The sequence below is a fragment of the Artibeus jamaicensis genome, unplaced genomic scaffold (genome assembly GCF_021234435.1).
Source record: "Artibeus jamaicensis isolate MK-2021 breed Jamaican fruit bat unplaced genomic scaffold, CSHL_Jam_final contig_311, whole genome shotgun sequence".
Taxonomy (NCBI): Eukaryota; Metazoa; Chordata; class Mammalia; order Chiroptera; family Phyllostomidae; genus Artibeus; species Artibeus jamaicensis.
The window spans coordinates 2,364,725-2,386,118 of NW_026521717.1; the positions used below are offsets into that span (position 1 = coordinate 2,364,725).

The following is a 21,394-nucleotide window of genomic DNA, read 5'->3' on the forward strand; positions in this document are numbered from 1 at the left end:
GGGTGAAGACCTTTCGTGCTTCAGAACCTACTTGCTGTTGATTTTACTGAGATCACTCCCTTCATCATTCTTTACTTGACTAACTTGGAGTTTTTTGTAATGTCTTAACCTAAATATTATTTCTTCAAAGACTTTTTTCTGGTCTCTACCCCTTTTCTCACCTGAACTTCTTTTTTATCCAACCTATCACACACATATTTAATGTTGTGATTGTGTGTGTGTGATTCTTTTCTGCTACTAGACTTCTCCCTGGAATGTAGTAGGTACTAAGTTAATATTTGTTCCTAAATGCTACCATTTTCTTCGTTATATTTCTCTGTCCCATTTACAAGACACTAAGCTAATAAAATCTCTTTTAAGAAAAAATATCTGAGTATGTTATTATTTAACTAAAGGGTTAGTAATTGCCTGAATTTGTTGCATTCACTTATTTTAAACCAGTCACAGTAATTTTGGTAAAAGAGTGGACAAAAAGTGGCTAATGACAGAAAAAAATGATTAATTCCATTTTTGCTTATTGTGAAATTGGATTCGATCCTACAGATTTTGACAGTGCTTTGCTTAGGTAGCTGATGAGTTCCCTAAGAATGTTCAGGTGGTCTGGAATTCAAACAACTTTATGTTTACCTTCAGAATTGCACAGCTGGTGTGCTACGTAATGGGATTAAAATCATACAGGTCCCTCAATGCTTAACTTTACATGGGTCAGAGAAAAACAAACTCTGTAGAGCTGGGCAATGGGAAAATCTATCTCAAAATAATAGTGTTTCTGCCCTGTAGTTCTTAGTCATGTGATCCTATTACTCACAGATGGCCTGCTAAAAGAACTTCAGAAACAGGGCCACAGGAACTACATCAATTTGACAACACCTAGCATTTAGAAACTCCTGAGCATTTCCTGTTTACCTAGTCCTTTTTAAGACCATTGCTATAACTAAAGTTGCAAGCAACTATACACTTCTCTGATACATGAAGTAAGAGGAATTGTCTGGTTACAAAACAAAACAAATTACTGAAAGCTTGTAACCAACTTTGGAAGTGATTTTCTGATCCATCTTGAACACAAACAGCCAATTTGGAGATAAGGACAATAAAGTGGAAGACTGCAGATTTCTGAGCCCAGATGAGAGAGGAAAAGAACTCCAGCTCTTGATATTTTTCAGTACCAAATGTTTATTTGTGTTATATTTGCAGCCAGCATGCTATCCATTGTTAACTCAGTATTTTGAAGATGATTTAATTAAGTCCAACAGCCTGAATATTAAAATGAGAATGCCAATTGGTAAAGTCTAGGAAGAAGGTCTTTTACAGACTTCCATTCTTTTATGAATATTTGTACCTCAGAATCAAAGATTTTAGAAATGAAGGTGATTTAGAAATCCTTAAGTTCACCTTCTAGATTACTCTAGATGAAGAAACCACTATCTAGAGGGTACTTTTCCAAGGCCCAAAGTAACCTTCAGTCTCAGAGTCTTCCTCTGAAGCTTAGTTTCCCCATCGGCTCTGAGGAGTGACTCACATTAGTAAAGTACTTCTCAGTGACTTGGGGTCTCTTCCCTGTGCTGGGCACTGGAGAAATGAAGGACACTTGCTTGTCCCTGGGTCCAGTGACACTTCATGTAACCCCTGGCAACACGGGAATTTTGATGCACCACTAAGGAAGAAACAGGGAATGGTGTCAGCTCCATTTCTAGTATGCCTGAGCCAGAGACCGAAGTAGGAAAATGGGGGTGTTCAGGACATTCTGACACTCTAACCAGCTAAACTTCTTCTCGGGGAATAGCAAGTATAAGAACAGAAAAGTGAAAAACAACAAGACTGGATTACATAGTGACATGGGATTTGTCTTACATATAAAGTCTACCTTATGCTGTTGCTACATCAGAGTTTCAGAAAGTATTTTTTGTAATGGCACAAAACAGCCATCCTTTGCAGAAACCACACTTATTCTTGAGTTTAAATTACAATAGGGGTTTATACAAGCTGCAAAATTGTGAGAATATGCATTGTGTAGGAGGGAGTGGATGGGCAGGCTTGCCATAAAGCTAATGTTTCATAGTGACATTTTGGTGCATACAATGCATGCATTTTGCAGTGTTCTACTTTCAGATGTTTACCACTTGCATTCTTAACCACTGTTGAGCTGCCACATAAATTCTTTTTTGCTCCCAAACAAGCCAGGTATCTTGCAGGAATAGAGAAAAGTGTTCATATATGTGCCTATGCTTAATTAGGAGGCTGTGTGGCATGTTGTTATATACCAAATTATAACTGCAGAGGGAGAAGGAATGGGGAAGTTACACAGACAAGTAAAGGATTTAACACACAACTATTACAAAGAAACCTCATGTGGCAGAGTCCTGGGATTAACCATTCATTAACTGGAATTTCTTCTCCCATGTAATTTCACAGTTAAAAAAAACAAACAAAAGTAAGCATACATCCCTTTCTCTGTTTCCCTTGTCTGAATGGCGATTATGTCTGAGCAGTATTTTTCTTGTAAGCCTCATAATACCCTGGCAATAACCATAGCAGTTGTCATTCTATGTTCCCTTCCGATTCTTCTAACAATCATCCAGACAGAACAGTCCCTCTCCAGCTGTACATGGGGTTTCTCTTCATCCTTTATCTCCTCCCTTTTGCTCTTTCCAGCATCTCTATCTACCTTCCTCATATGATCAAAACAGGAACCCATTTTTCATGCCTGACCAATAGCAAATTGAGAATATTGTATATGACATTTCTTTTGGTCACACTGTCCTTTTGATTCCATTCAATATGCTTCCTTTAAAATATAATTACATTATTGAGATGTTTAATGGTCAGGAATAATTGACAGACTTAGTTTGGATCCCCTATTGCTCAAGAAGTATTGAGTGTGGTGAATTCATTTAAGGATGAGTATACAATAGTGATTTTCACCTTCAAGATCTTGGTGTCTTAGAAGCTGTGGGGTTATTACAAGGGGCTTCCATGTCCATTGTGCTCACCAGGCACCTTGATTTTCCACATCACAAGCTCCCACAGAAATGACAACCTTCCCCTGGTATTTTCTTAGTTTTCATGCATTTACCTATTTATTTCCTATTTGATATTTCTGTTTTATTTCTGCTCATAAAACATTATCTTACTCAGTAGTGGTTTTTATCTTATTTTATGGGCTATTTGCAATCTGTCAAAATCACTTGGACATTGTTTTTTTTTACCACAGATGCTAACAAGGTTATTGTAATGGGTGTCATTTGTCAGTTGAGAGTCCTCTTGACTCATTCATTTCAATCATTGGTAATATATCAAATGTCAAAGACTGAGATTCCAGCTGTATCTTCAACACCAGTCACACCTAAATTTACACTGCACTTCATCACCCTCTCTGGTGACTATCTCTTAGTTCTACTTATTCTTAACAGAGCCCTGATCCAATTATCTATACTTAGCTTGTTCATAGGTAAATTATTTGGAATAAAATTGACAAGCCTTACTTTTATACATATTACCATAAATCCAACTTCCATCATAGGAGATAAGAGAAGGAAACATGACTGAAAAAGGAGGTAAAAGTTGCTTCACTTGGCACAGACATCAATAATGAAATGAATGTCTGACCCCTTTTAGAGACACTTAAGTATTTTGACTGTTTTTTTTTTCTGTAGAAGGGATTTTTTGAAATGTATGAGAGACCACCTCTGAGGTACAAAGAAACTTCTATTTCGTTGGAATAGTGGATTAATGGTCAGCACTTCCCAACTAGTAAAATCTCAGAACTCTGGGTACTTAACGTCTAGAAGTAGCAAAGCCAAAAAGAAGGAAGAAGAGACCCTGGTTCTCAAAGGTGTTGTCCCCTTCAGGCATGGAAGAGTTCGGATTTTTTTCAGGGATGTCTCCTCACTCAGACATTCCTCAGGTATTTGCCATTGTGACAGGGCACGTGAGGTGGGGCACAACAGGGAGTCATTCTACATCTCTCTTGGCAGGGGAATTCTTATGTGGCCTAAGAAACAACTCCCAGCTTCCACACCTCTGGCCCCAAGAGGCAATGCCAAGCATGCAGATGGCATCTCTTGGCATCCTGAAAATTTGCCTACCATGGCTCCAAGATACTTAGGAAATTAGCCTTATCCTCCAGGCCCTGGGATGCCACAAGAGACACATATTTGTATCCTTCCGAAAATGGAGATTAAAACAAAAATGTTCATAAATATATGCATATATTAGAACATCTTTTTCTTAATGTTAGTAAATACAGTGAATGTTTTTTGAATTTCTTTATTAATATTTGAATATACTTTTTATTACAAGATCTTAAATGTAGCTTTTATAGAGAAACAAGGTAAAGGTAGACACTCAGTAATAAGTCTTATTGTCTTTTCATTTAGAGGAAACCTTCAGTTACTCAAAGAAGAATTTCAGATTCTGTCAGAAAATTCAATTTGGCATCCAGTTTTTAATGGAAGACTCAGTGGGGGGGCCAGGGGCTGGGCCCTGGGCAGCTTTGAGGAACTCAGGCAAGAAGTGGCGAGAAAGACTTGGGGAAAGAGAAGCAGAATACTTAGAAGGCTTTGATACATGCTAAAATAGAAATAAAAACAATATGTGGTGGAAGCCAAGAGAAAAGATAGCAGATTCTGATAAGGGTAGTCAGGGAAGGCTGGCAGAAGCCTGGATTTCTGAGTAGGCCTTCATGAGTGGGTGGGGTTCGTTCAGGCTGGCTCCTGTGCAGCAGGACCCCTGGTGTGCTCCTTGCCGGGCTGTGGAGTGCTTCCTAAGTATTTGTGGAATGGCCTTTCTGGGAAGCACATTATCTGAGAATGATTCTCATTTTTAACCTTTATAACTTAGAGTAATAAAGGGGCTTACGCCTAATAGTTTGGGGAAAATTTCTTTCCCTACTAAAAATTCTGATGTTCTGTTCACCTAACCAAAATAATTGGTGATGAAATCCAATGAATGTACTTCCATTTTCTTGACATATTTTGGTATGCCCATTTCCAGCTTTATATTATCACTGCTAATGATATAGAAAAGCCATGGTTGAAAGAACATTTTAATTGCTCTGAGAGATTAATGATGCCTTATAAAAAACACTATTAAGTCTGTTCCTTACTTATGGCATTTGTTTTTCAGAACAAATATATAATAACTAGGGAAGAAGTCTCAGAGAAACTACTTTCAGGATTAAATATGCATTAGTTCCACTAGCATAAACATAAGGTTTTTTCCCATTGCTTCCTGTTTTTACATGTTGCTTTAGTGGCACAGTTGTCTAGAAATCCAATAGGCAAATTGAGAACTTTAAATGAAGCTGTTAATATCAAGCGCTTGCCAGGACCTGCTTCATTCTCTGACACATCTACACACAGGCAGGATCAGTGGTACCCCAGGTGCTGTGGCTGACCTAGACAATTAGGGTGCTTCAAAGACGCGGGTGACTCAACACAAGCTAGCATTGCAGCTTGTCTGGTTCTGAGAGCATGTTTCGTTTCTAAACATTGAGACCACACTCCACTTTTTACCCCACTTCCGGTCTTCGGGACTCGACCCTTCCTGCTTTGCTGGGAATTCACCCAGCATCTACTTTTCTTGAGGTTTGAGGTTTCACTTTCTTCTTACATGGGTCTTCTACCCCTTCCCCAATCCTCTTGACAGGATCTGGGGCCTGACTTAGAACTGCAGGCCTATCATTTACAAAATAGATCACTTCTGGAATTCCTCCTGCCAAATGCTGCGCACCCACTATATGAACACCATTTTCTTTTTCGACACTATGGACACATCACTGCCTGCTTGGATCATGACCAGTTATTACAGAGGCATTGGGATGCACTGCTGAAGAACTTGGGCCCTCACTGTCTGCATTCAAACTCTGACTCTACTACCTCCTACCTATGAAATCCTGAGAAAATGGCTAAGCCTGAGTCTTCTTAGCTGCAAAATGAATATGAGTGTGGATAATAACAATAGCACCCTCTTCAAAGGACCATTGGAGGAGTAAGTAATGTGTGCCATGGAGATAGCCTGTAGGAGGTGCTGGAGGTAGCATCCCCTCTCCTGTTTCATTTTTGCCTGCACATATTAGCACCATTTAGTTTGCCTCATTGCACTGAAGTTAGGGCTTTTAATTAACATAAGTTGTGTCTCATCAGGTCACCTCCTGGTATAAAAAGACCTTTGTGAGTTGCTGTGGCTTAAAAGGGGACAAATACCTTGGTGGGGAACAAAGGCACTGATGATCTGGCTCCTGCTTGTGTCCCTTGCTCTGGCCTCACTGACCTGCCATGGGTATAAAAAACATGCCAAACACCCTCAGGTCTCTGGGCCTTTCTGCTCCTGCTGTTCCTTCTGCTGGACCAAACGAGGATCCGTTTGCTGCCTCCAGTGCCTGCAGAACATGTGTTTCGCTTTGGAGACCACTGAGAACCCTCTGCTTTGAGCCCAGTTTTGGCCTATCCCTTAGTTGCACAATCTCACTCAGATGTGTGCTTCCCTGATAAACTCTAAACTTCTTACGGGCAGGAGCAGTGAGTTAATACTCAGTCATTGCCTGAGCCTGATCACATCTTAACCATGGCAGCACTGTGCAAAGCAACGGATGTCAGATCCTGTAGTTTGCATGTACAAGTCCAGTCCAGCATACAGCAGGTCACAGGACAGGGAAGAAGGTGCCTTATGGGTTTTTCTTTACCTTTGCTTCTTCTCCTCCCAATCTCCTACTTTCTCAAGACTTGCATCGAGAAATCAGCACCTTATCCAGTTAATCATTGTAAATGAGAAAATATAATTATATTTGATACTTGCAACATACCCAGTGCAATTTCTAGATGCAGTTTGTCTTTTTACACAGCTTCTATCAATATCTACTCATACTTTAATGTCCTTGCTGGGCTCAGGAAAGGTATGTGTATTGAAGGCACCTTTTATAAATTTTACTGTTAAATTACTATGAGATTAAGCACATATATACACTAGCAAAATGTATGTTGCCCCCACAAAATTAAAAGTGCCTGGCTTTTAATTACCTAAACAGCTCACAATGGCTAAGGGGAAGCTTGTTTGTGTCTTTAGAAATATATACTTCCTCTGTGATGAAATGATGACCAATAAGAGACATCTTGTGAAGTTTCAATAAAGAAAACACAATGTATTTCATATCTGAAACATCAACATATTCCTGTGAGAGGCAGGAAATATGTATTTTGTGCAGGTGTAAATCTGTTCTACCAGTTAATTCCCTCGGTAGTTGCACAGTACATGGATCATGCAGATTTCCTTTAAGACAAAAAAAAAAAACACTTCCTCTACCCTAAACAATGGTTCATGTGAAAGCATGCCATTTTTTTCCATTTCCTGAACTAAATGAAAAATAGTTTAGACATTTTAATCTTTGGTTGAGTAGTTGACAAAAGGTGTGATGGAAGGATGTAAGTTTTATTAACCCTGAGTCGCAGGGAGCAAAACTGAGTTCAGGGGGTAGAGTGGCTTGGTGGTTAAGAGGTCCTCCTCCAAGTTTTAGTGCAGCTTGATGGCTGTGATGAAGGGCAGGAGAGAGGTAACACTGGAGAGTGTAGAGGAAAGAAAAGCACAACATGTCTGGAATGTGGAAATTTTTTGGCTAAAAAATAGTGTGTGTAGGGACTTCCAATGCATTCCAGGCATAAAAGTCAGTGACAGGTTATTGCCAATCAATTTTTGACCATGTAACTTTTCTTACAAATGGGGGTATTTCTGAGCATAAAAGGAGGCGCTGTTAATAGTTACTCAGGCAGGCCCATATTAACTGGTCTATACAGTCTATACGAGACAACTTAGGACACATGACTTGGAAGTTGGCTATAAGCCCATTTGGCCTCAAGGGATGAAATGTCATTGAGCATGGTTGGTTTGGGAATCCTCTATGGCATTTCAAAATGCTCTAGCATGGTTTAAACTGGCCAGCCCTCAAGTATTCTTCTGGCAGGAAGAACATCTGGAGCTACACAGCATGACTCATCTGTTATCTTTGGGTGGAACCATCCAGGCTGTATATCTTTAAGCCAACCTTGGGTACAATTACTTCTGAAACTAACTTCACAAATGTAATCATCTAGGGGGCTTTAGAAAATGAAGCTCTGTAGGCCCCATCCCTAGAACTGTTAATTTGGTAGATCTGTAATCTGCCCAGGTAACTGTTAAAAAATTCCTCTAGTGATTCTGATACCCAGCCAAGCCTGGATTTGTAAAGAGGCTATGAGGTTTTAAAGAAGCTAAAAATTTCAAATTTTTATTAAGACTATTAGAACTTGAAAACCAACATGGGAAGAGGGAATATTAGAGAACTGAAATATTACACATAATTTAATTTAAATTTTTATAGAACCAAAACATGGGCAAATTATTTTTAAGATATGTTTCTTATTTTTCTCAAGCCTTGTTTACTGGCTCAGGAACAATTCAAGGCATTAGAGATTTTTTTCTCTTTATTTTTATTATTATTATTTTTTAATTTTATTTAGTTATTTTTCAAGTACAGTTTTTTTGTCTATTTCTCCCTTCCCAGCCTCCTCCTCCTCTTGCTCCCCACCTCCCTCCCATTTCCACCCCCCTTAGTTCTCGTCCCTGTGTCCTTCCTACTTGTTCCTCCAAATCCCTCCCCCTTTTTCTCCTTAACTTCTCTTCCCTCTCCCCTCTGGTTGCTGTCCCCTTAATCTCTATTTCAGTGTCTTTGTTTTTTTTTTTTTCTGCTTGCTTGTTTTCTTGTTTAGCTTCCTGTTAAAGGTGAGATCATATGGTATTTGTCTTTCAACACCTGGCCTATTTCACTCAGCATAATGCTTTCCAGTTCCATCCATGTTGTTGCAAAGGGTAGGAGCTCCTTCTTTCTCTCTGCTGCATAGAATTCCATTGTGTATATGTACCACAATTTTTGGATCCGTTCATTTACTGATGGGCACCTAGGTAACAGGTGCTTCCAGCTCTTGGCTATTGTAAATTGTGCTGCTATGAACATTGTGGTACATAGGTTCTTTGATATTGATGTTTTAGGATTCTTAGGATATAATCCTAGCAGTGGAATTGTTGGGTGAAAAGGCAGGTCGATTTTTATTTTTCTGAGAAAATTCCATACTGTTTTCCATAATGGTTGTACCAGTCTGCATTCCCACCAACAGTGAACTAGGAACCCCTTTTCCCCACAACCTCTCCAACATTTGTTGTTTGTTGCTTTGTTTATGATAGCCATCCTGACTGGTGTAAAGTGGTATCTCATTGTGGTTTTAATTTGCATCTCTCTGATAGCTAACGATATTGAGCATCTCTTCATGTGTCTCTGGATGTTCTGTATGTCCTCCTTGGAGAAGTGTCTGTTCAAGTCCTTTTCCCATTTTCTAATTGGGTTGGGTGTCTTCTTAGAGTGGAGTCGTGTAAGTTCTTTGTATATTTTGGAGATTAAACCTTTGTCTGAGGTATCATTGGCAAATATGTTTTTCCATACAGTTGGTTGTCTTTTAAATTTAATACTGTTTTCTTTAGCCACACAGAAGCTTTTTATTTTGATGAGATCCCACTTGTTTATTCTTTCCTTTATATTCCTTGCTCTAGGGGACATATCAGTAAAAATGTTGCTCTGTGAAATATCTGAGATTTTCTTGCCGATGTTCTCCTCTAGGACTTTAATGATGTCACGACTTATATTTAAGTCTTCTATCCATCTTAAATTTATTTTGGTATATGGTGTAAGTTGGTGCTCAAGTTTCATTTTTCTGCATGTTGCTGTCCAATTCTTCCAGCACCATTTGTTGAAGAGGCTATCTTTACTCCATTTTATGTTACTGCCCCGTTTGTCGAATATTAATTGACTGTAGAGAGTTGGGTTGATTTCTGGGCTCTCTGTTCTGTCCCATTGGTCTATGTGCCTGTTTTTATGCCAGTACCAGGCTGTTTTGATTACAGTGGCCTTGTAATACAGTTTGATATCAAGTATTGTGATCCCTCCTACTTTGCTCTTCTTTCTCAAAAGTGCAGCTGCTATTCTGGGTTGTTTATGGTTCCATATAAATTTTTGAAGTGTTTGTTCTATGCCTGTGAAATATGCCATTGGTACTTTAATAGGTATTACAATGAATGTGTATATTGCTTTGGGTAGTATGGACATTTTGATGATGTTAATTCTTCCAATCCATGAAAAAGGTATATGTTTCCATTTGTTTGTGTCTTCCTTAATTTCTTTCTTCAGGGCTGTGTAGTTTTTTGCATACAAGTTTTTTATCTCCTTAGTTAGGTTTATTCCCAGATATTTTATTTTTGCTTTTGCTATATCGAATGGGATTTTTTTCCTTGATTTCTGCTTCTGCTGATTCATTGTTGGCATACAAAAATGCCTTTGATTTCTGGATATTGACTTTGTAACCAGCTGTTTTGCCAAATTCATTAATTAGTTTGAGCAGTTTTGGGGTGGAGTTTATAGGATTTTCCATGTACACTACCATGTCATCTGCAAACAGTGACAGTTTTGCTTCTTCCTTTCCTATTTGGATGCCTTTTATTTTCTTTTCTTGCCTGATCATTGTGGCTAAAACTTCCAATACTATATTGAATAGAAGTGGTGAAAGTGGACAACCTTGTCTTGTTCCTGATCTTAGTGGAAAAGCTTTTAGTTTTTTCCCATTGAGTATGATATTGGCTGTAGGTCTCTCATATATGGCCTTTATTATTTTGAGAAATGCTCCCTGTATTCCCACTTTGCTGAGTGTTTTTATCATAAATGGGTGTTGGAACTTATCGAAAGCTTTTTCTGCATCTATTGATATGATCATGTGGTTTTTGTCTTTGCTTTTGTTTATGTGATGTATTACATTTACTGATTTGCGAATATTAAACCATCGTTGCATACCTGGGATGAATCCCACTTGGTCATGGTGTATGATTTTTTTGATATATTGTTGGATGTGATTTGCCAATATTTTGTTGAGGATTTTAGCTTCTATGTTCATCAGCGATATTGGCCTGAAGTTTTCTTTCTTTGTTGTGTCTCTATCTGGTTTTGGAATTAAGATGATGCTGGCTTCATAAAAAGAATTTCGGAGTTTTCCATCCTTCTGGATTTTTTGGAATAGTCTGTGAAGAATAGGGGTTAGCTCTTCCTTAAATGCTTTGCAGAATTCTCCTGTGAAACCATCTGGTCCAGGGCTTTTGTGTGATGGGAGTTTTTTTATTACTGCTTCAATTTCTTTTGCTGTTATTGGTGTATTTAGATTTTCTGCTTCTTTTTTACTGAGTTTTGGAAGATTGTATTTTTCTCGAAATGTGTCCATTTCCCCTAGGTTTTCAAATTTCTTGGCATACAGTCCTTCATAGTAATTTCTTACACTCCCTTCTATTTCTGTGTTATCAGTTGTAATTTCTCCTCTTTCATTTCTGATTGTGTTTATTTGTGCCCTCTCTCTTCTTTTCTTGATGAGCCTACTTAAAGACTTGTCTATTTTGTTTATCTTCTCAAAGAACCAACTCCTGGATTCAGTGATCCGTAGGATTTTGCTTGTAGTTTCTATGTCATTTAATTCTGCTCTAATCTTGGTTATTTCCTTCCTTCTGCTTGCTCTGGGCTGTCTTTGTTGTTGTTCCTCGAGTTCTTGCAGGCATAGGGTTAGGTTGTTTGTTTGAAATGTTTCTATTTTCTTTAGGTAGGCCTGTATTGCTATAAACTTCCCTCTCAGGACTGCCTTTGCTGTGTCTCATAAGTTTTGGGTTGTGGGATCATTTTCATTTGTTTCCAGAAACGTTTTGATTTCTTCCCTAATTTCATTCTTGAGCCATTTGTTGTTTAATAGCAATAGCATACCATTCAGTCTCCATGATTTTGGGTGCTTTGGGTTTTTTCCTTTGGGGTTGGTTTCCAGTTTCAGTCCCTTGTGGTCAGAGAAGATGCTTGGTATGATTTCAATTTTCTTGAATTTTTTGAGGTTCGTTTTGTGTCCTATCATGTGGTCTATCTTTGAAAATGTTCCATGTGCATTTGAAAAGAATGTGTCCTTAGCTTCTTTGGGATGAAGGGCTCTATATATATCAGTTAAGTCCATTTCCTCTAGGGTGTTGTTTAATGCTGCAATATCATTGTTGATAATTTGTTTGGAAGATCTGTCCATTTTTTATAGTGGGGTGTTAAAATCCCCTACTATAATTGTGTTGCTGTCAATATCTTTCTTGAAGTCCTCTAAGATTTTCTTGATAGATTTGGGTGCCCCTATGTTTGGTGCATATATATTTACAATGTTAATGTCTTCTTGGTGGATTCTTCCTTGAGTATAATGAAGTGACCTTCTGGGTCTCTCTTTATGGCCCTTTTTTTGAAGTCTATTTTGTCCGCTATGAGAATTGCTACCCCAGCTTTTTTTTCTTGTCTATTTGCTTGGAAAACTTGTTTCCAGCCTTTCACTTTTAGTCTGTGATGGTCTTTTGTCCTGAGGTGGGTCTCTTGTAGGCAGCATATGTGTGGGTCATGCTTTCTTATCCATTGAGCTATTCCGTGTCTTTTGATTGGAGCATTTAATCCATTTATGTTTAAGGTTATTATTGATAGGTACTTATTCATTGCCGTTTTTGTACCTGTGTTCCTCTCTGTCTCCCACTTTTCCTTCCTTTCCTTAAAGCAGTCCTTTTAGTATTTCTTGTAGAGCTGGTTTGGTGGAGGCATATTCTTTTAGGCTTCTTTTGTCTTGGAAGCTCTTTATTTGGCAGAGAAAGTACATATTCCTAAAGACACATATCTGGGCAGTGGCTCCTATTTATCTTGTTCCTTATTGAAGCCACTGACATATAACAGTAGATGTATAATAATGATTTATTAAAAGGTGGATGGCTTTGGGGCGGTGAGAATATTATAATATGAGGATGACTCTCATTCTTTTCTTTATAGTTAGAAAAATTGAAGTATAGGAACATAAAATAGCTTACCCAAAATAGTTTTAGGGCTGGTGTTTATTAGCTTTTATTATCCAAACCAGTTTGCTCCCTGTTTACCTGACAAACTCTCTAAGATTACTAAAGGGCTGTTGCCCTAATACCCTTAATCCTTCTATCTTTGGTATCCAGTCCCACACTAAATGTACTAGAAGTGTCCTAGTTGAAAGAGATCACAAAAGCATTAGACCCTTATGTTGAAGCCAACTGATCTGATTGCTTATATGCATGCATTTTCTTGACTGTTAAATAAAAAGAATTGTGCTTGCATATTTAAGAATCATCACATTCAAATTTTAGAGAAAAAAGTTGCAAAGGGTTGCAAAAATATCTTTTCTTATCTTGCCATAATACTTTTTTCACTCTATGAAGGTGCCTCCGAGCACCTGTGTGTTAGGGATATTTCTAGGGCCTGAGAGCTTATTTTTTAGAAACTTCTTTTTATAAAAAAAGTAAATTATGCAAATTTTATCCAGGACATTTGTGTAAAGTAAAGAAAATAAAATATATTCAAGGTCCAGACTGTGGTAGAAAGAGTGTGTTTCTTGGCATAACCCATCTTTGTATGAAGATAGTAGTCATGCCCTCTTCCCACTGCACACCCAGCTGATTGAATCATGAAAGGACCCAGGAGGTAACCAAAGCCCCATTCTCCTAGGGACCAGTTCTCTTTGACCATATCATCCTAGCGAAACTAGGCCAAACTCAAAAACAATTTTATTTGGGCCCTTGCCGGTGTGGTTCAGTTAGTTGGAGGTTGGTTCATCCTGTAACTGAAGGGTTGTGGGTTTGATTCCTGATAAGGGCGCCAACATACCCATGCTTCTCTTTTGCATCAATGTTTTTCTCTCTCTCCCTTCCTCTCTCTCTAAAAGCAATAAAAAATGTCCTCGGGTGAGGATAAAAGTCATAATGATAAAATTAAACAAATAAAAGGCAGTTTCACTTGGAATATGAAAGTGTCTGTTATTTTTACAGAATTCAGTGGGCAGGATGCATAAGCAGGTGGTTTTTGAAATGACTGGACTTCTAGGTACTGCTTACCACTGCAGCTGTTCTTACTTTAAGCCCCTTTAAAATGTAGCCAACACTACTATTAATTGGGAGAATTACCCACATCACAAACTTTTTCACAATTAAAGGATATTTGGTGTAACGTCTTAAATAATAGAATATTCTTGTCAGTTAGAACCAAAATTGAGCTAATTCTTCAATGTTTTTTACTACAATTAGGACATTTTTTTTTCCAAAAGAAAAATTTTCAATGAGCATTGAAAATGTATATCACTGTTAACTGAACTTGAAAGTATTTCAGATGCTTAAGAATTAAAAGTATCTTTTAGTATAGTTCTTTGCTCAGTGATGTGAGGATAATTTCCCTCCAAAGATGACTATGATGCTCATTTATAAGCTAAGGATTCTAAATTCCTTGCATGATCTTCTGTGTGGCTGAATATCAATCACCATCTTGTGAAGCTATTTCCTAACTAAAAAAACAAGCAAAGCCAATACCAGTCTCAAAAGAAAAGAGCATTACCCTGGCACTGAGTGCTTTGAGACAATCTGAGCTTCTAAATCTTATGCTTTGATTATAGGTATATCAAATAAACTTAAAAATTAGTATTATATTGACATTAATCATCAATCACTCTAGAATACTTTACAGTTGAAAAGGATCACAAAGGCTGTTATTTTTAAACCAAAACAGATCTGACTGCCATATGCATGCCTTTTCTTGACCATTAAAAAATTTTTGTGTATATTTAAGAATAGTTACCTTCAAGTTTTAGGAAATAATCTTACAAATGCATATTTTTATTTTCCAGCAAAGCTCTCCTCTCAGATGTCTGATTTGTCTCAAAGCTAACATCAGAATCACCTGAACTCATTTCTCCCTTCCTGACAATAGTCCATGAGACTCACACAGTCTCGTCTATTGTTCCATTGTGATACATTAAAAATATCTTTTCGAACAATAATATGTGAAAGCATGGATAAAATGTTTAAACTTCTTTAGCCCTTACATTTCTTCAAACTTTAAAAGAGAGGAATTGGAAGTTAGACTGGTATAATCATTATGGGCTCTTCTAATTCTAAAATTCTGTCGTTTTGTGCTTATGCTGTTTTATATCCCCAATGTCACTATATACTGTCCTCATTTTATGCAATTACATTGTAACTGTTCTCTGCTCATCCAGACTGGCTATGTTTCATTACATTGTGCACCTTAACCAGTCATCTTCCAAATTGCCCACCTTCAGCTTGTAGTCTTTCCTGGTTTCTCACTGCTGACCTGATAAAGTCTAAATTTATCATGGCCACTGGATTCACAGCTCTGCCATGTGGCTACATTGTGTCTTTTCATCTTTATGACCTACCTCTCTGTCACAGGAACTCTAATTCCAATCAAAATGTGCTATTAAACATCTCGGGTTGATGCCCTAAAGAAGACATTCCCATTTTCATGCTTTGCTCATTTAGAATGCCCTCCTGTGCTTTTCTCAATTATCTGTGTTCCATCTGTCCTTTGTGACCCACTCAGACTGCATCTTCTTCATGCTTTTCTTTATTAAGCTATTTCTAACACATCCTCCTTCTTCCTCCTTAATATCCTATCCCTAGGATAAGTGTTAGGCTTTTCCTAACACTTAATATCAATACCATTTACTTAAAAACTTTATTGAGTAATAACTGACAAATATAATCATATAAATTTGAAGTACAGCATGAAATAATTTGGTATATAGCTACAGTGTAGAATGATTACTAAGGTCAAGATAATTAATACCATTCACTTTTCAAAAACCTTTTTATTATGCAATGTTTAATATTCTTATAATTTCTTACAGTGTATATTTGGTCTATTTACAAAATGATGCTGAGAAGGTTTATGATAGTAACCACATAAAACAGCATGCCAGGTGGAAAAGAAAGTTAAAATTCAAATCCACATGTAGGAGAGAATAAGTGACATAGATTAATGAAACTAAAATCTAGTTATATGTTTCCTGGCAGTGAAAGCAAAAAAAAAAAAAACCTGGGAGAAACAACGAAAACAAACTATTAGTTACCCTTTGGCTGTGACTTACTTACTCCTGTGATAGTGTTTGTGTATTTTTTTTAACTTTTCATCTGTATGCCTCTCATCTTGTAACTCTAATTATTGTGATTTCTAGGACTTACTTTAGGAATTACCTTTTGTAGTATGTAGCAAAGTTTTTAGTTTAGCATATGATAAGAATTAATAAATGAATTGATTGGTAGCTAATATGATATCATAATCATAAATCTGAAGCTATTTTATTTATCTAGAAATTCCAAATACATTCATAATAAACATATGAATGAAAATTTTAATGTAAGAAGAAGACAGAAATCTTGGAGGGAGAATGAAGGATTTGAAGTTGTGAGCATTTTATTAGAGGAAATTTTAAGAAGTATTCATGTTCCATCATTTTTTGATAAATGTCTATATAGATATCTGATAACATGGAGCAGCAAACCTTTAGTATAGGAAACAAATTCAGTGGAACTAAATGGTATAGACTAATTTATATCATTGTCACCAGTAAAATAGGTGATAAAACTCCACCTTCCTGAAATATATATTCATGGCACACCAGTTTCTGAGTTATTTCCTTCCCTAAATAGCTGTTTTATGGGACTGAAAAGGCATTATGCAGATAATACTATGCTATTCCTCACACTGTGTATCAAGGTTTAATCTCTTCTCTATCTAGAGTTATTTTTCTAACCTTGGTATAGGAGCCTGTGTAAAATGCAGGGAACACTCTAGACTGACACTGTCCAATACCAGTTTCCATGATGATGGAAATGTTCTGCTTCTATGCTGTTTAGTATGGTACCTACTAGCCTCAGGTGCTGAGAACTCTCACTGTGGCTGATGTGACCAAGGAACTACACATTACATTTTATTTTATGTAATTTACTTTAAATTCAAAGTGGCTAGTGACTACAGATTTAGACAGAGACACTTTTACAGAGTTGCTTGCCTTTAGAACAGAAATTACCTGATTTGGTACTTTTAGTAGTAGATTAAATTGATCACTGCTTCTTTATATTCATGTGAAGCTTTAAGCTACCATGCATTAACTGCGAAGGTCTGAATGTCTTTACTATTTTAAGAAGTCTATGACACCAAAATAAAATTTAGGGAAGTTCGTTACTTACTGTCATGGTAACATGGAAAGGATCATCCCTGTTTCTGTCATTATCTTTGTGTTTGGACTCAAAAGATTTTTACAAACTAGCAATCTCTGTAGGGTGTAGGCTCCCTTTGTCAGCCCTACTGGTGGAGGGCACTCTGGGTTTCTCTCTGCAGGGAATTCTGATTCTTAGAGAGAAGCATGTGACTAAATGGGCCTACCAAATTCCTCTCAAGGTGGATTTCTCTGTCTGACTCTGGGGTTTGCTTCTAGTTCTGTGAGCAAGTGGGCGGGGTTTGCTTTCTCTAGGCCAGCAAGAGATTGCACTAAATCTTCCTTTTAATTTCTTTAATATGAGGATCCCCACACTTGCTCTTTGAAAGGCTATTTTGTAAACTGCTATTTCCTTCCTCTAAGCCTGTTATGCCATTTTTCCATCTGTGCTGGAGTCTCTTTTCCCAGCGGGCCTTTCTTTCTCAACTTAGTCATGCTATGTGTAGAGACCCACATCCACACTACAGGCCTCTCTGACTCATCTGGGAGGTTTGCCTGCTCCAGGAACCCCACTCACGCTGTGGTGGAAGGACAGGGAGGCTCCAGCAGAGCCAGCCCTTTCTGAAGTCTGCCTCTTTTCCTGGCACCTCTCTTTCTCACCGAAGCTACAGAAGGGGGAAAAATGCCCTTACCCCTTTTAAGGTAATGTTTTTAGTAAATAGTTCTTAGCAATTCTAATTTTCAGTTTACAAACTACTTTTGTTATTGCTGCTGTTTTTAAATATTCTTTAATCTGGCTAATAATAAAATCTGCTAATGCTCCAATTTTCCTTTTTCCTCCACCAGCAAGCCAAGAGAGTCAATCCTGACAGTTACATTTTCCTTCCAGTTACAGATTAAATCGCTCTCCGTATGAATATATAATTTATAAAAGTGAACAGTCTCTAAATTATAACTTCTTCCATCCATGGATAGGAGGCCTGGTGGGCGGAGATTGTTCATCCACTCTATTGACTGCTCTGGGATTGTACAGAACTGGGCTTTCACATTCTGTCTTCCAGGCCAGGACTTCACTTGGCCCTCCTGGCCCCTCAAAGAAAACCCTCTGCTAAGGATGACTCACAGCCATAGCTTTACAATACCGGAGAGTTCAGACAATAAACTCCTTTGACTTGATTTGCTAAACTAGTCAAAGTGAAGAACATAATAAAATTAAAAATATGACCACTAAGGCAGATCTAATTTTGGCCAATAACTTGTTCAATTAACCTGTTTTTAATCTCACCAAGTACATCCTGAAAGTACAAAAAGGAACTCCAACGAGCATGTCCCATTAGCTCAGGGAAAGCTGACCCAGGTAGTCACTAAAGAAGCAACTTTCCACATCGAACTAGAGGTGTTTATGGGAGGAATCAAGAGGTGCACATTATTTTTTATTTTGTAATTTTGTTTAGCTGTGCACGAGTGCCATGTTTTTCCAGTTAAAATACCCTTCATATATATGAATATATATAATTATATATGTATATATATTTGTATAATCTTAGTCTTTAGTTGAAAGGATTTCTACTCACTATTATTTTTAGGGAAATCACTTAATTTTAGCTGAAGGGAACATGCCCACTCTGTATTTCAGGTTTCACCTTTGGCGCCAGACCTTACAAAATGACCTTACTGCTTTAATTCTTTGGGCAGTGGGCACCACCCTTCTCTAGACTTTCAACCTGGGAATAGAGAGAAGGTGACCTGTAGCATAACTGTTTCCCCCTTCCAAGGAATGGGGGTCTGTCTGTCTGTTGCCTGATCAGGAGGTTCATTTGCTAGGAGGAGTGCAGATATGTGAATGTCTACATTACTCAAGTTAGCTAAATTCCAGCTGTACTAACCAGCAGAAGTGGGGAGGGGAGCTGAGACATTTCCGATGACCCAGGGAGTTCCCACATATCAAGCCCAGCAAATGGTGTGTGTGTGGCAAAAGTAGAGAAGAATGCACAGGCTTTTTGCCAGAGGAGAGCTGTCCCGGCCCAGACAGCATCGCTTCTGCGGGACATCTCTTCCCCGTTGGCCGCCTTACCTTACCTTAACTATGTCGTCGTTGAGATGCTTGGGGTCGCGGTTGACCAGGTCGATCTCCTTGGTATGCGCGTCGTACATTTGCTTCTCGTTCATCTCGTCTGCCATGGCCTTGTTGTTGGGCTTGTAGATGTTGCCCTGCTCCCGGACGGGAACAGTATAGAGATGTCCCTGCAGAGGGCGAATGTCCAAGAAAGGAAGAGTGGCACCAGCAGTCAGAAGAAATTTTCAAAAAGAAAAGCGATCAAAAGTCAGTCTGGAGGCGGAGCAAACCTTCGAGCTCAAAACCGAGCTAACCGCTTCAGCAGCAGTGTCTCCGAGCACAGTAAACTCCTTGGCTCTGCAAGCTTTTTAAGAGGATCGGGGAGAAGACACCACACCCCTCCTTACCAGGCTGGGAGCTCCTGCGTCCAGAGCCCGCCGCCAGGGGTCAGAGCCAACCCTGCAGTGTGGTCCGCACCGGCCCCCGCCCCTCGCACGCTTTGCTCAGTGTACCCCGCCGAGACCCCGGCAGCTAGCGGACCCGACTTACCACTTTTTTCGCCCGCCTCTGTCTCACCCCGAGTGCTTCACCTGCTCCATTTCTCGTCCCTCGCCCCTATCCCACCTCTCTCCACAATCCTTCCAGGTTCATCCTAAAGATTCAACTTGAACCCTCCCACTCATGTAATGCCCCCATTTCTTTGCTTCCCAGCCGCGTTTCTCTGGCACCTGCCCGCGTCCTCTGCCGTCCTTCTGCCCTCTTTGTTCCGCCACAGCTTCCCCAACCCCCACGGTGGTTACAGTCTCGTAGGCCCCCATCCCTGGGCGGAGCCCTATGTCTGATCCCCTTTACTCCCTGGCATGGTATCTCACCTGTACAACTACCACCTGACCCAACACCCTCAGGTCACTCCCTGGCTGCCGGCCTGTGGCAGAAGGCGGCTGCGTCGAGGAATAGGGGGTCTCCTCACTCGATCTGCGCGGTGTTCGGAAGGGTAGTGGTAGTTAGGGGAGGGAGGTCTGTCCCTCTAGAAAAACCCGTGCCAGGCCCGAGATGCCGGGAGGGTTCTCGAGGTGGGCTAAGAGCTCTGGAAAGTGCAAACACGGCGCGCGCTGCCGCCCGGTGCAGCCGCCCAGGCGCCTGACTGGTAGTCCCTGGGACAGTCCTCCGGGCGGCGGGTGAACGACCTCCCACCCGGCCTCCAGCTCCCCGCCTCCCAGCGGGCAAGGGCCGGACCGTGGGGGTCCGGCAACAGGGCAGCACCTGGTGGACCCATCCAGAACCGCGCCCTCGGCCAGGGAGACCTAACCCAGAACCCCGACCGGCTTCTCTGTGTCCCTCCAGCCACGGGCCTCCCAGGTCCCTTCCCAATAGGAAAACAACCACAAAAACTATTTATGTATCCATTTCACCTCCCCGTCCGGCCCATTCCTCAGCAGTGCCAGCCGGAGCGGAGTGCTCCGAGGTTAAGAGAGGGCTGGGGCGAGGACGGCAGCGGGAACATTCGGAGTGGGAGGTGGCAGAGCGGCCTCCCCGCGCGCCCGGGAGGCCGGCGCACTCCCCCAAGCCTACCTCGGAGTCTACGTATCTGCCCCCAGACATGCCGGCCGCGGCTGGACGAAGGCTCTGAGATTTCCCTGGGCTGTGATTTAAGGGAATTGAGGAAGAAAGATCTTCTATTGTATGGAGGGGGGAAAGGCGCTGGCGGGAGGCGGCGGCTGGGAGGGAGCCTTCTGGCCGCCTGCCAAGGATTTGTTCTGCTCGGGGCTGGGCAGGACGTGCGATGAGCCGGGTCCAGGCACATCCCCGAAGTTCTGGCAGCAGAGGGCGGGGAGCGCCCGCGGGGAGCACGGAGCAGTGAGACGACGCTTCACCCGCGATGGGCCGCGTGGGCAGATATTTCAAACCCCAGGCAACATTTTTCCAGCAAGGAACCACTGAGAGGCGTCCTGAGGAAAGCGAATGTTTTCTCAGTGCATCATCCCAGCGAGGGTGGGGAGTGGAGTGATCATACTCCCGCAGAAATAGAGACCCAGTAAGGCTCTAGAAAGAGTCCGGGACCCTATTCTAAGCCGTTCCTTCGAGTTGCCCTGGTTCCATCCCGGCCTAATTTCACAGAGGAAGGGATTAAAAAATGGATCGGAACCTTTAGTTGCATTTCACATCTAAACACAAGGAAGGAATCTGTGTGGATGCGTGTGACACTGGTTTACGTGTAGTCTGTGTGGATGGAAACTTGGAGAAGCAG

General features: G+C 40.2%; 1 protein-coding gene across 4 annotated transcripts in view; it reads right to left on the minus strand.

Annotated features, from left to right (window-relative positions):
• CAV1 (caveolin 1) overlaps positions 1-20,962 on the minus strand; it is a 37,045-nt gene extending 16,083 nt beyond the window's left edge. The window contains exons 1-2 of one of the 4 annotated variants that reach the window (XM_037150090.2): positions 20,719-20,962; positions 19,170-19,334 (exon numbers count right to left, since the gene is read on the minus strand). In XM_037150090.2, the coding sequence (XP_037005985.2) occupies positions 19,170-19,334; positions 20,719-20,748 (195 nt within the window). In that variant the 5' untranslated portion in view covers positions 20,749-20,962. Of the gene's footprint in view, positions 1-19,169; positions 19,335-19,436; positions 19,511-20,018; positions 20,125-20,558; positions 20,584-20,718 lie in introns of those variants that run through there. The other 3 variants (XM_037150092.2, XM_037150093.2, XM_037150091.2) reach the window with 3 other exon arrangements.
• Positions 20,963-21,394: the final 432 nt, after the last annotated feature.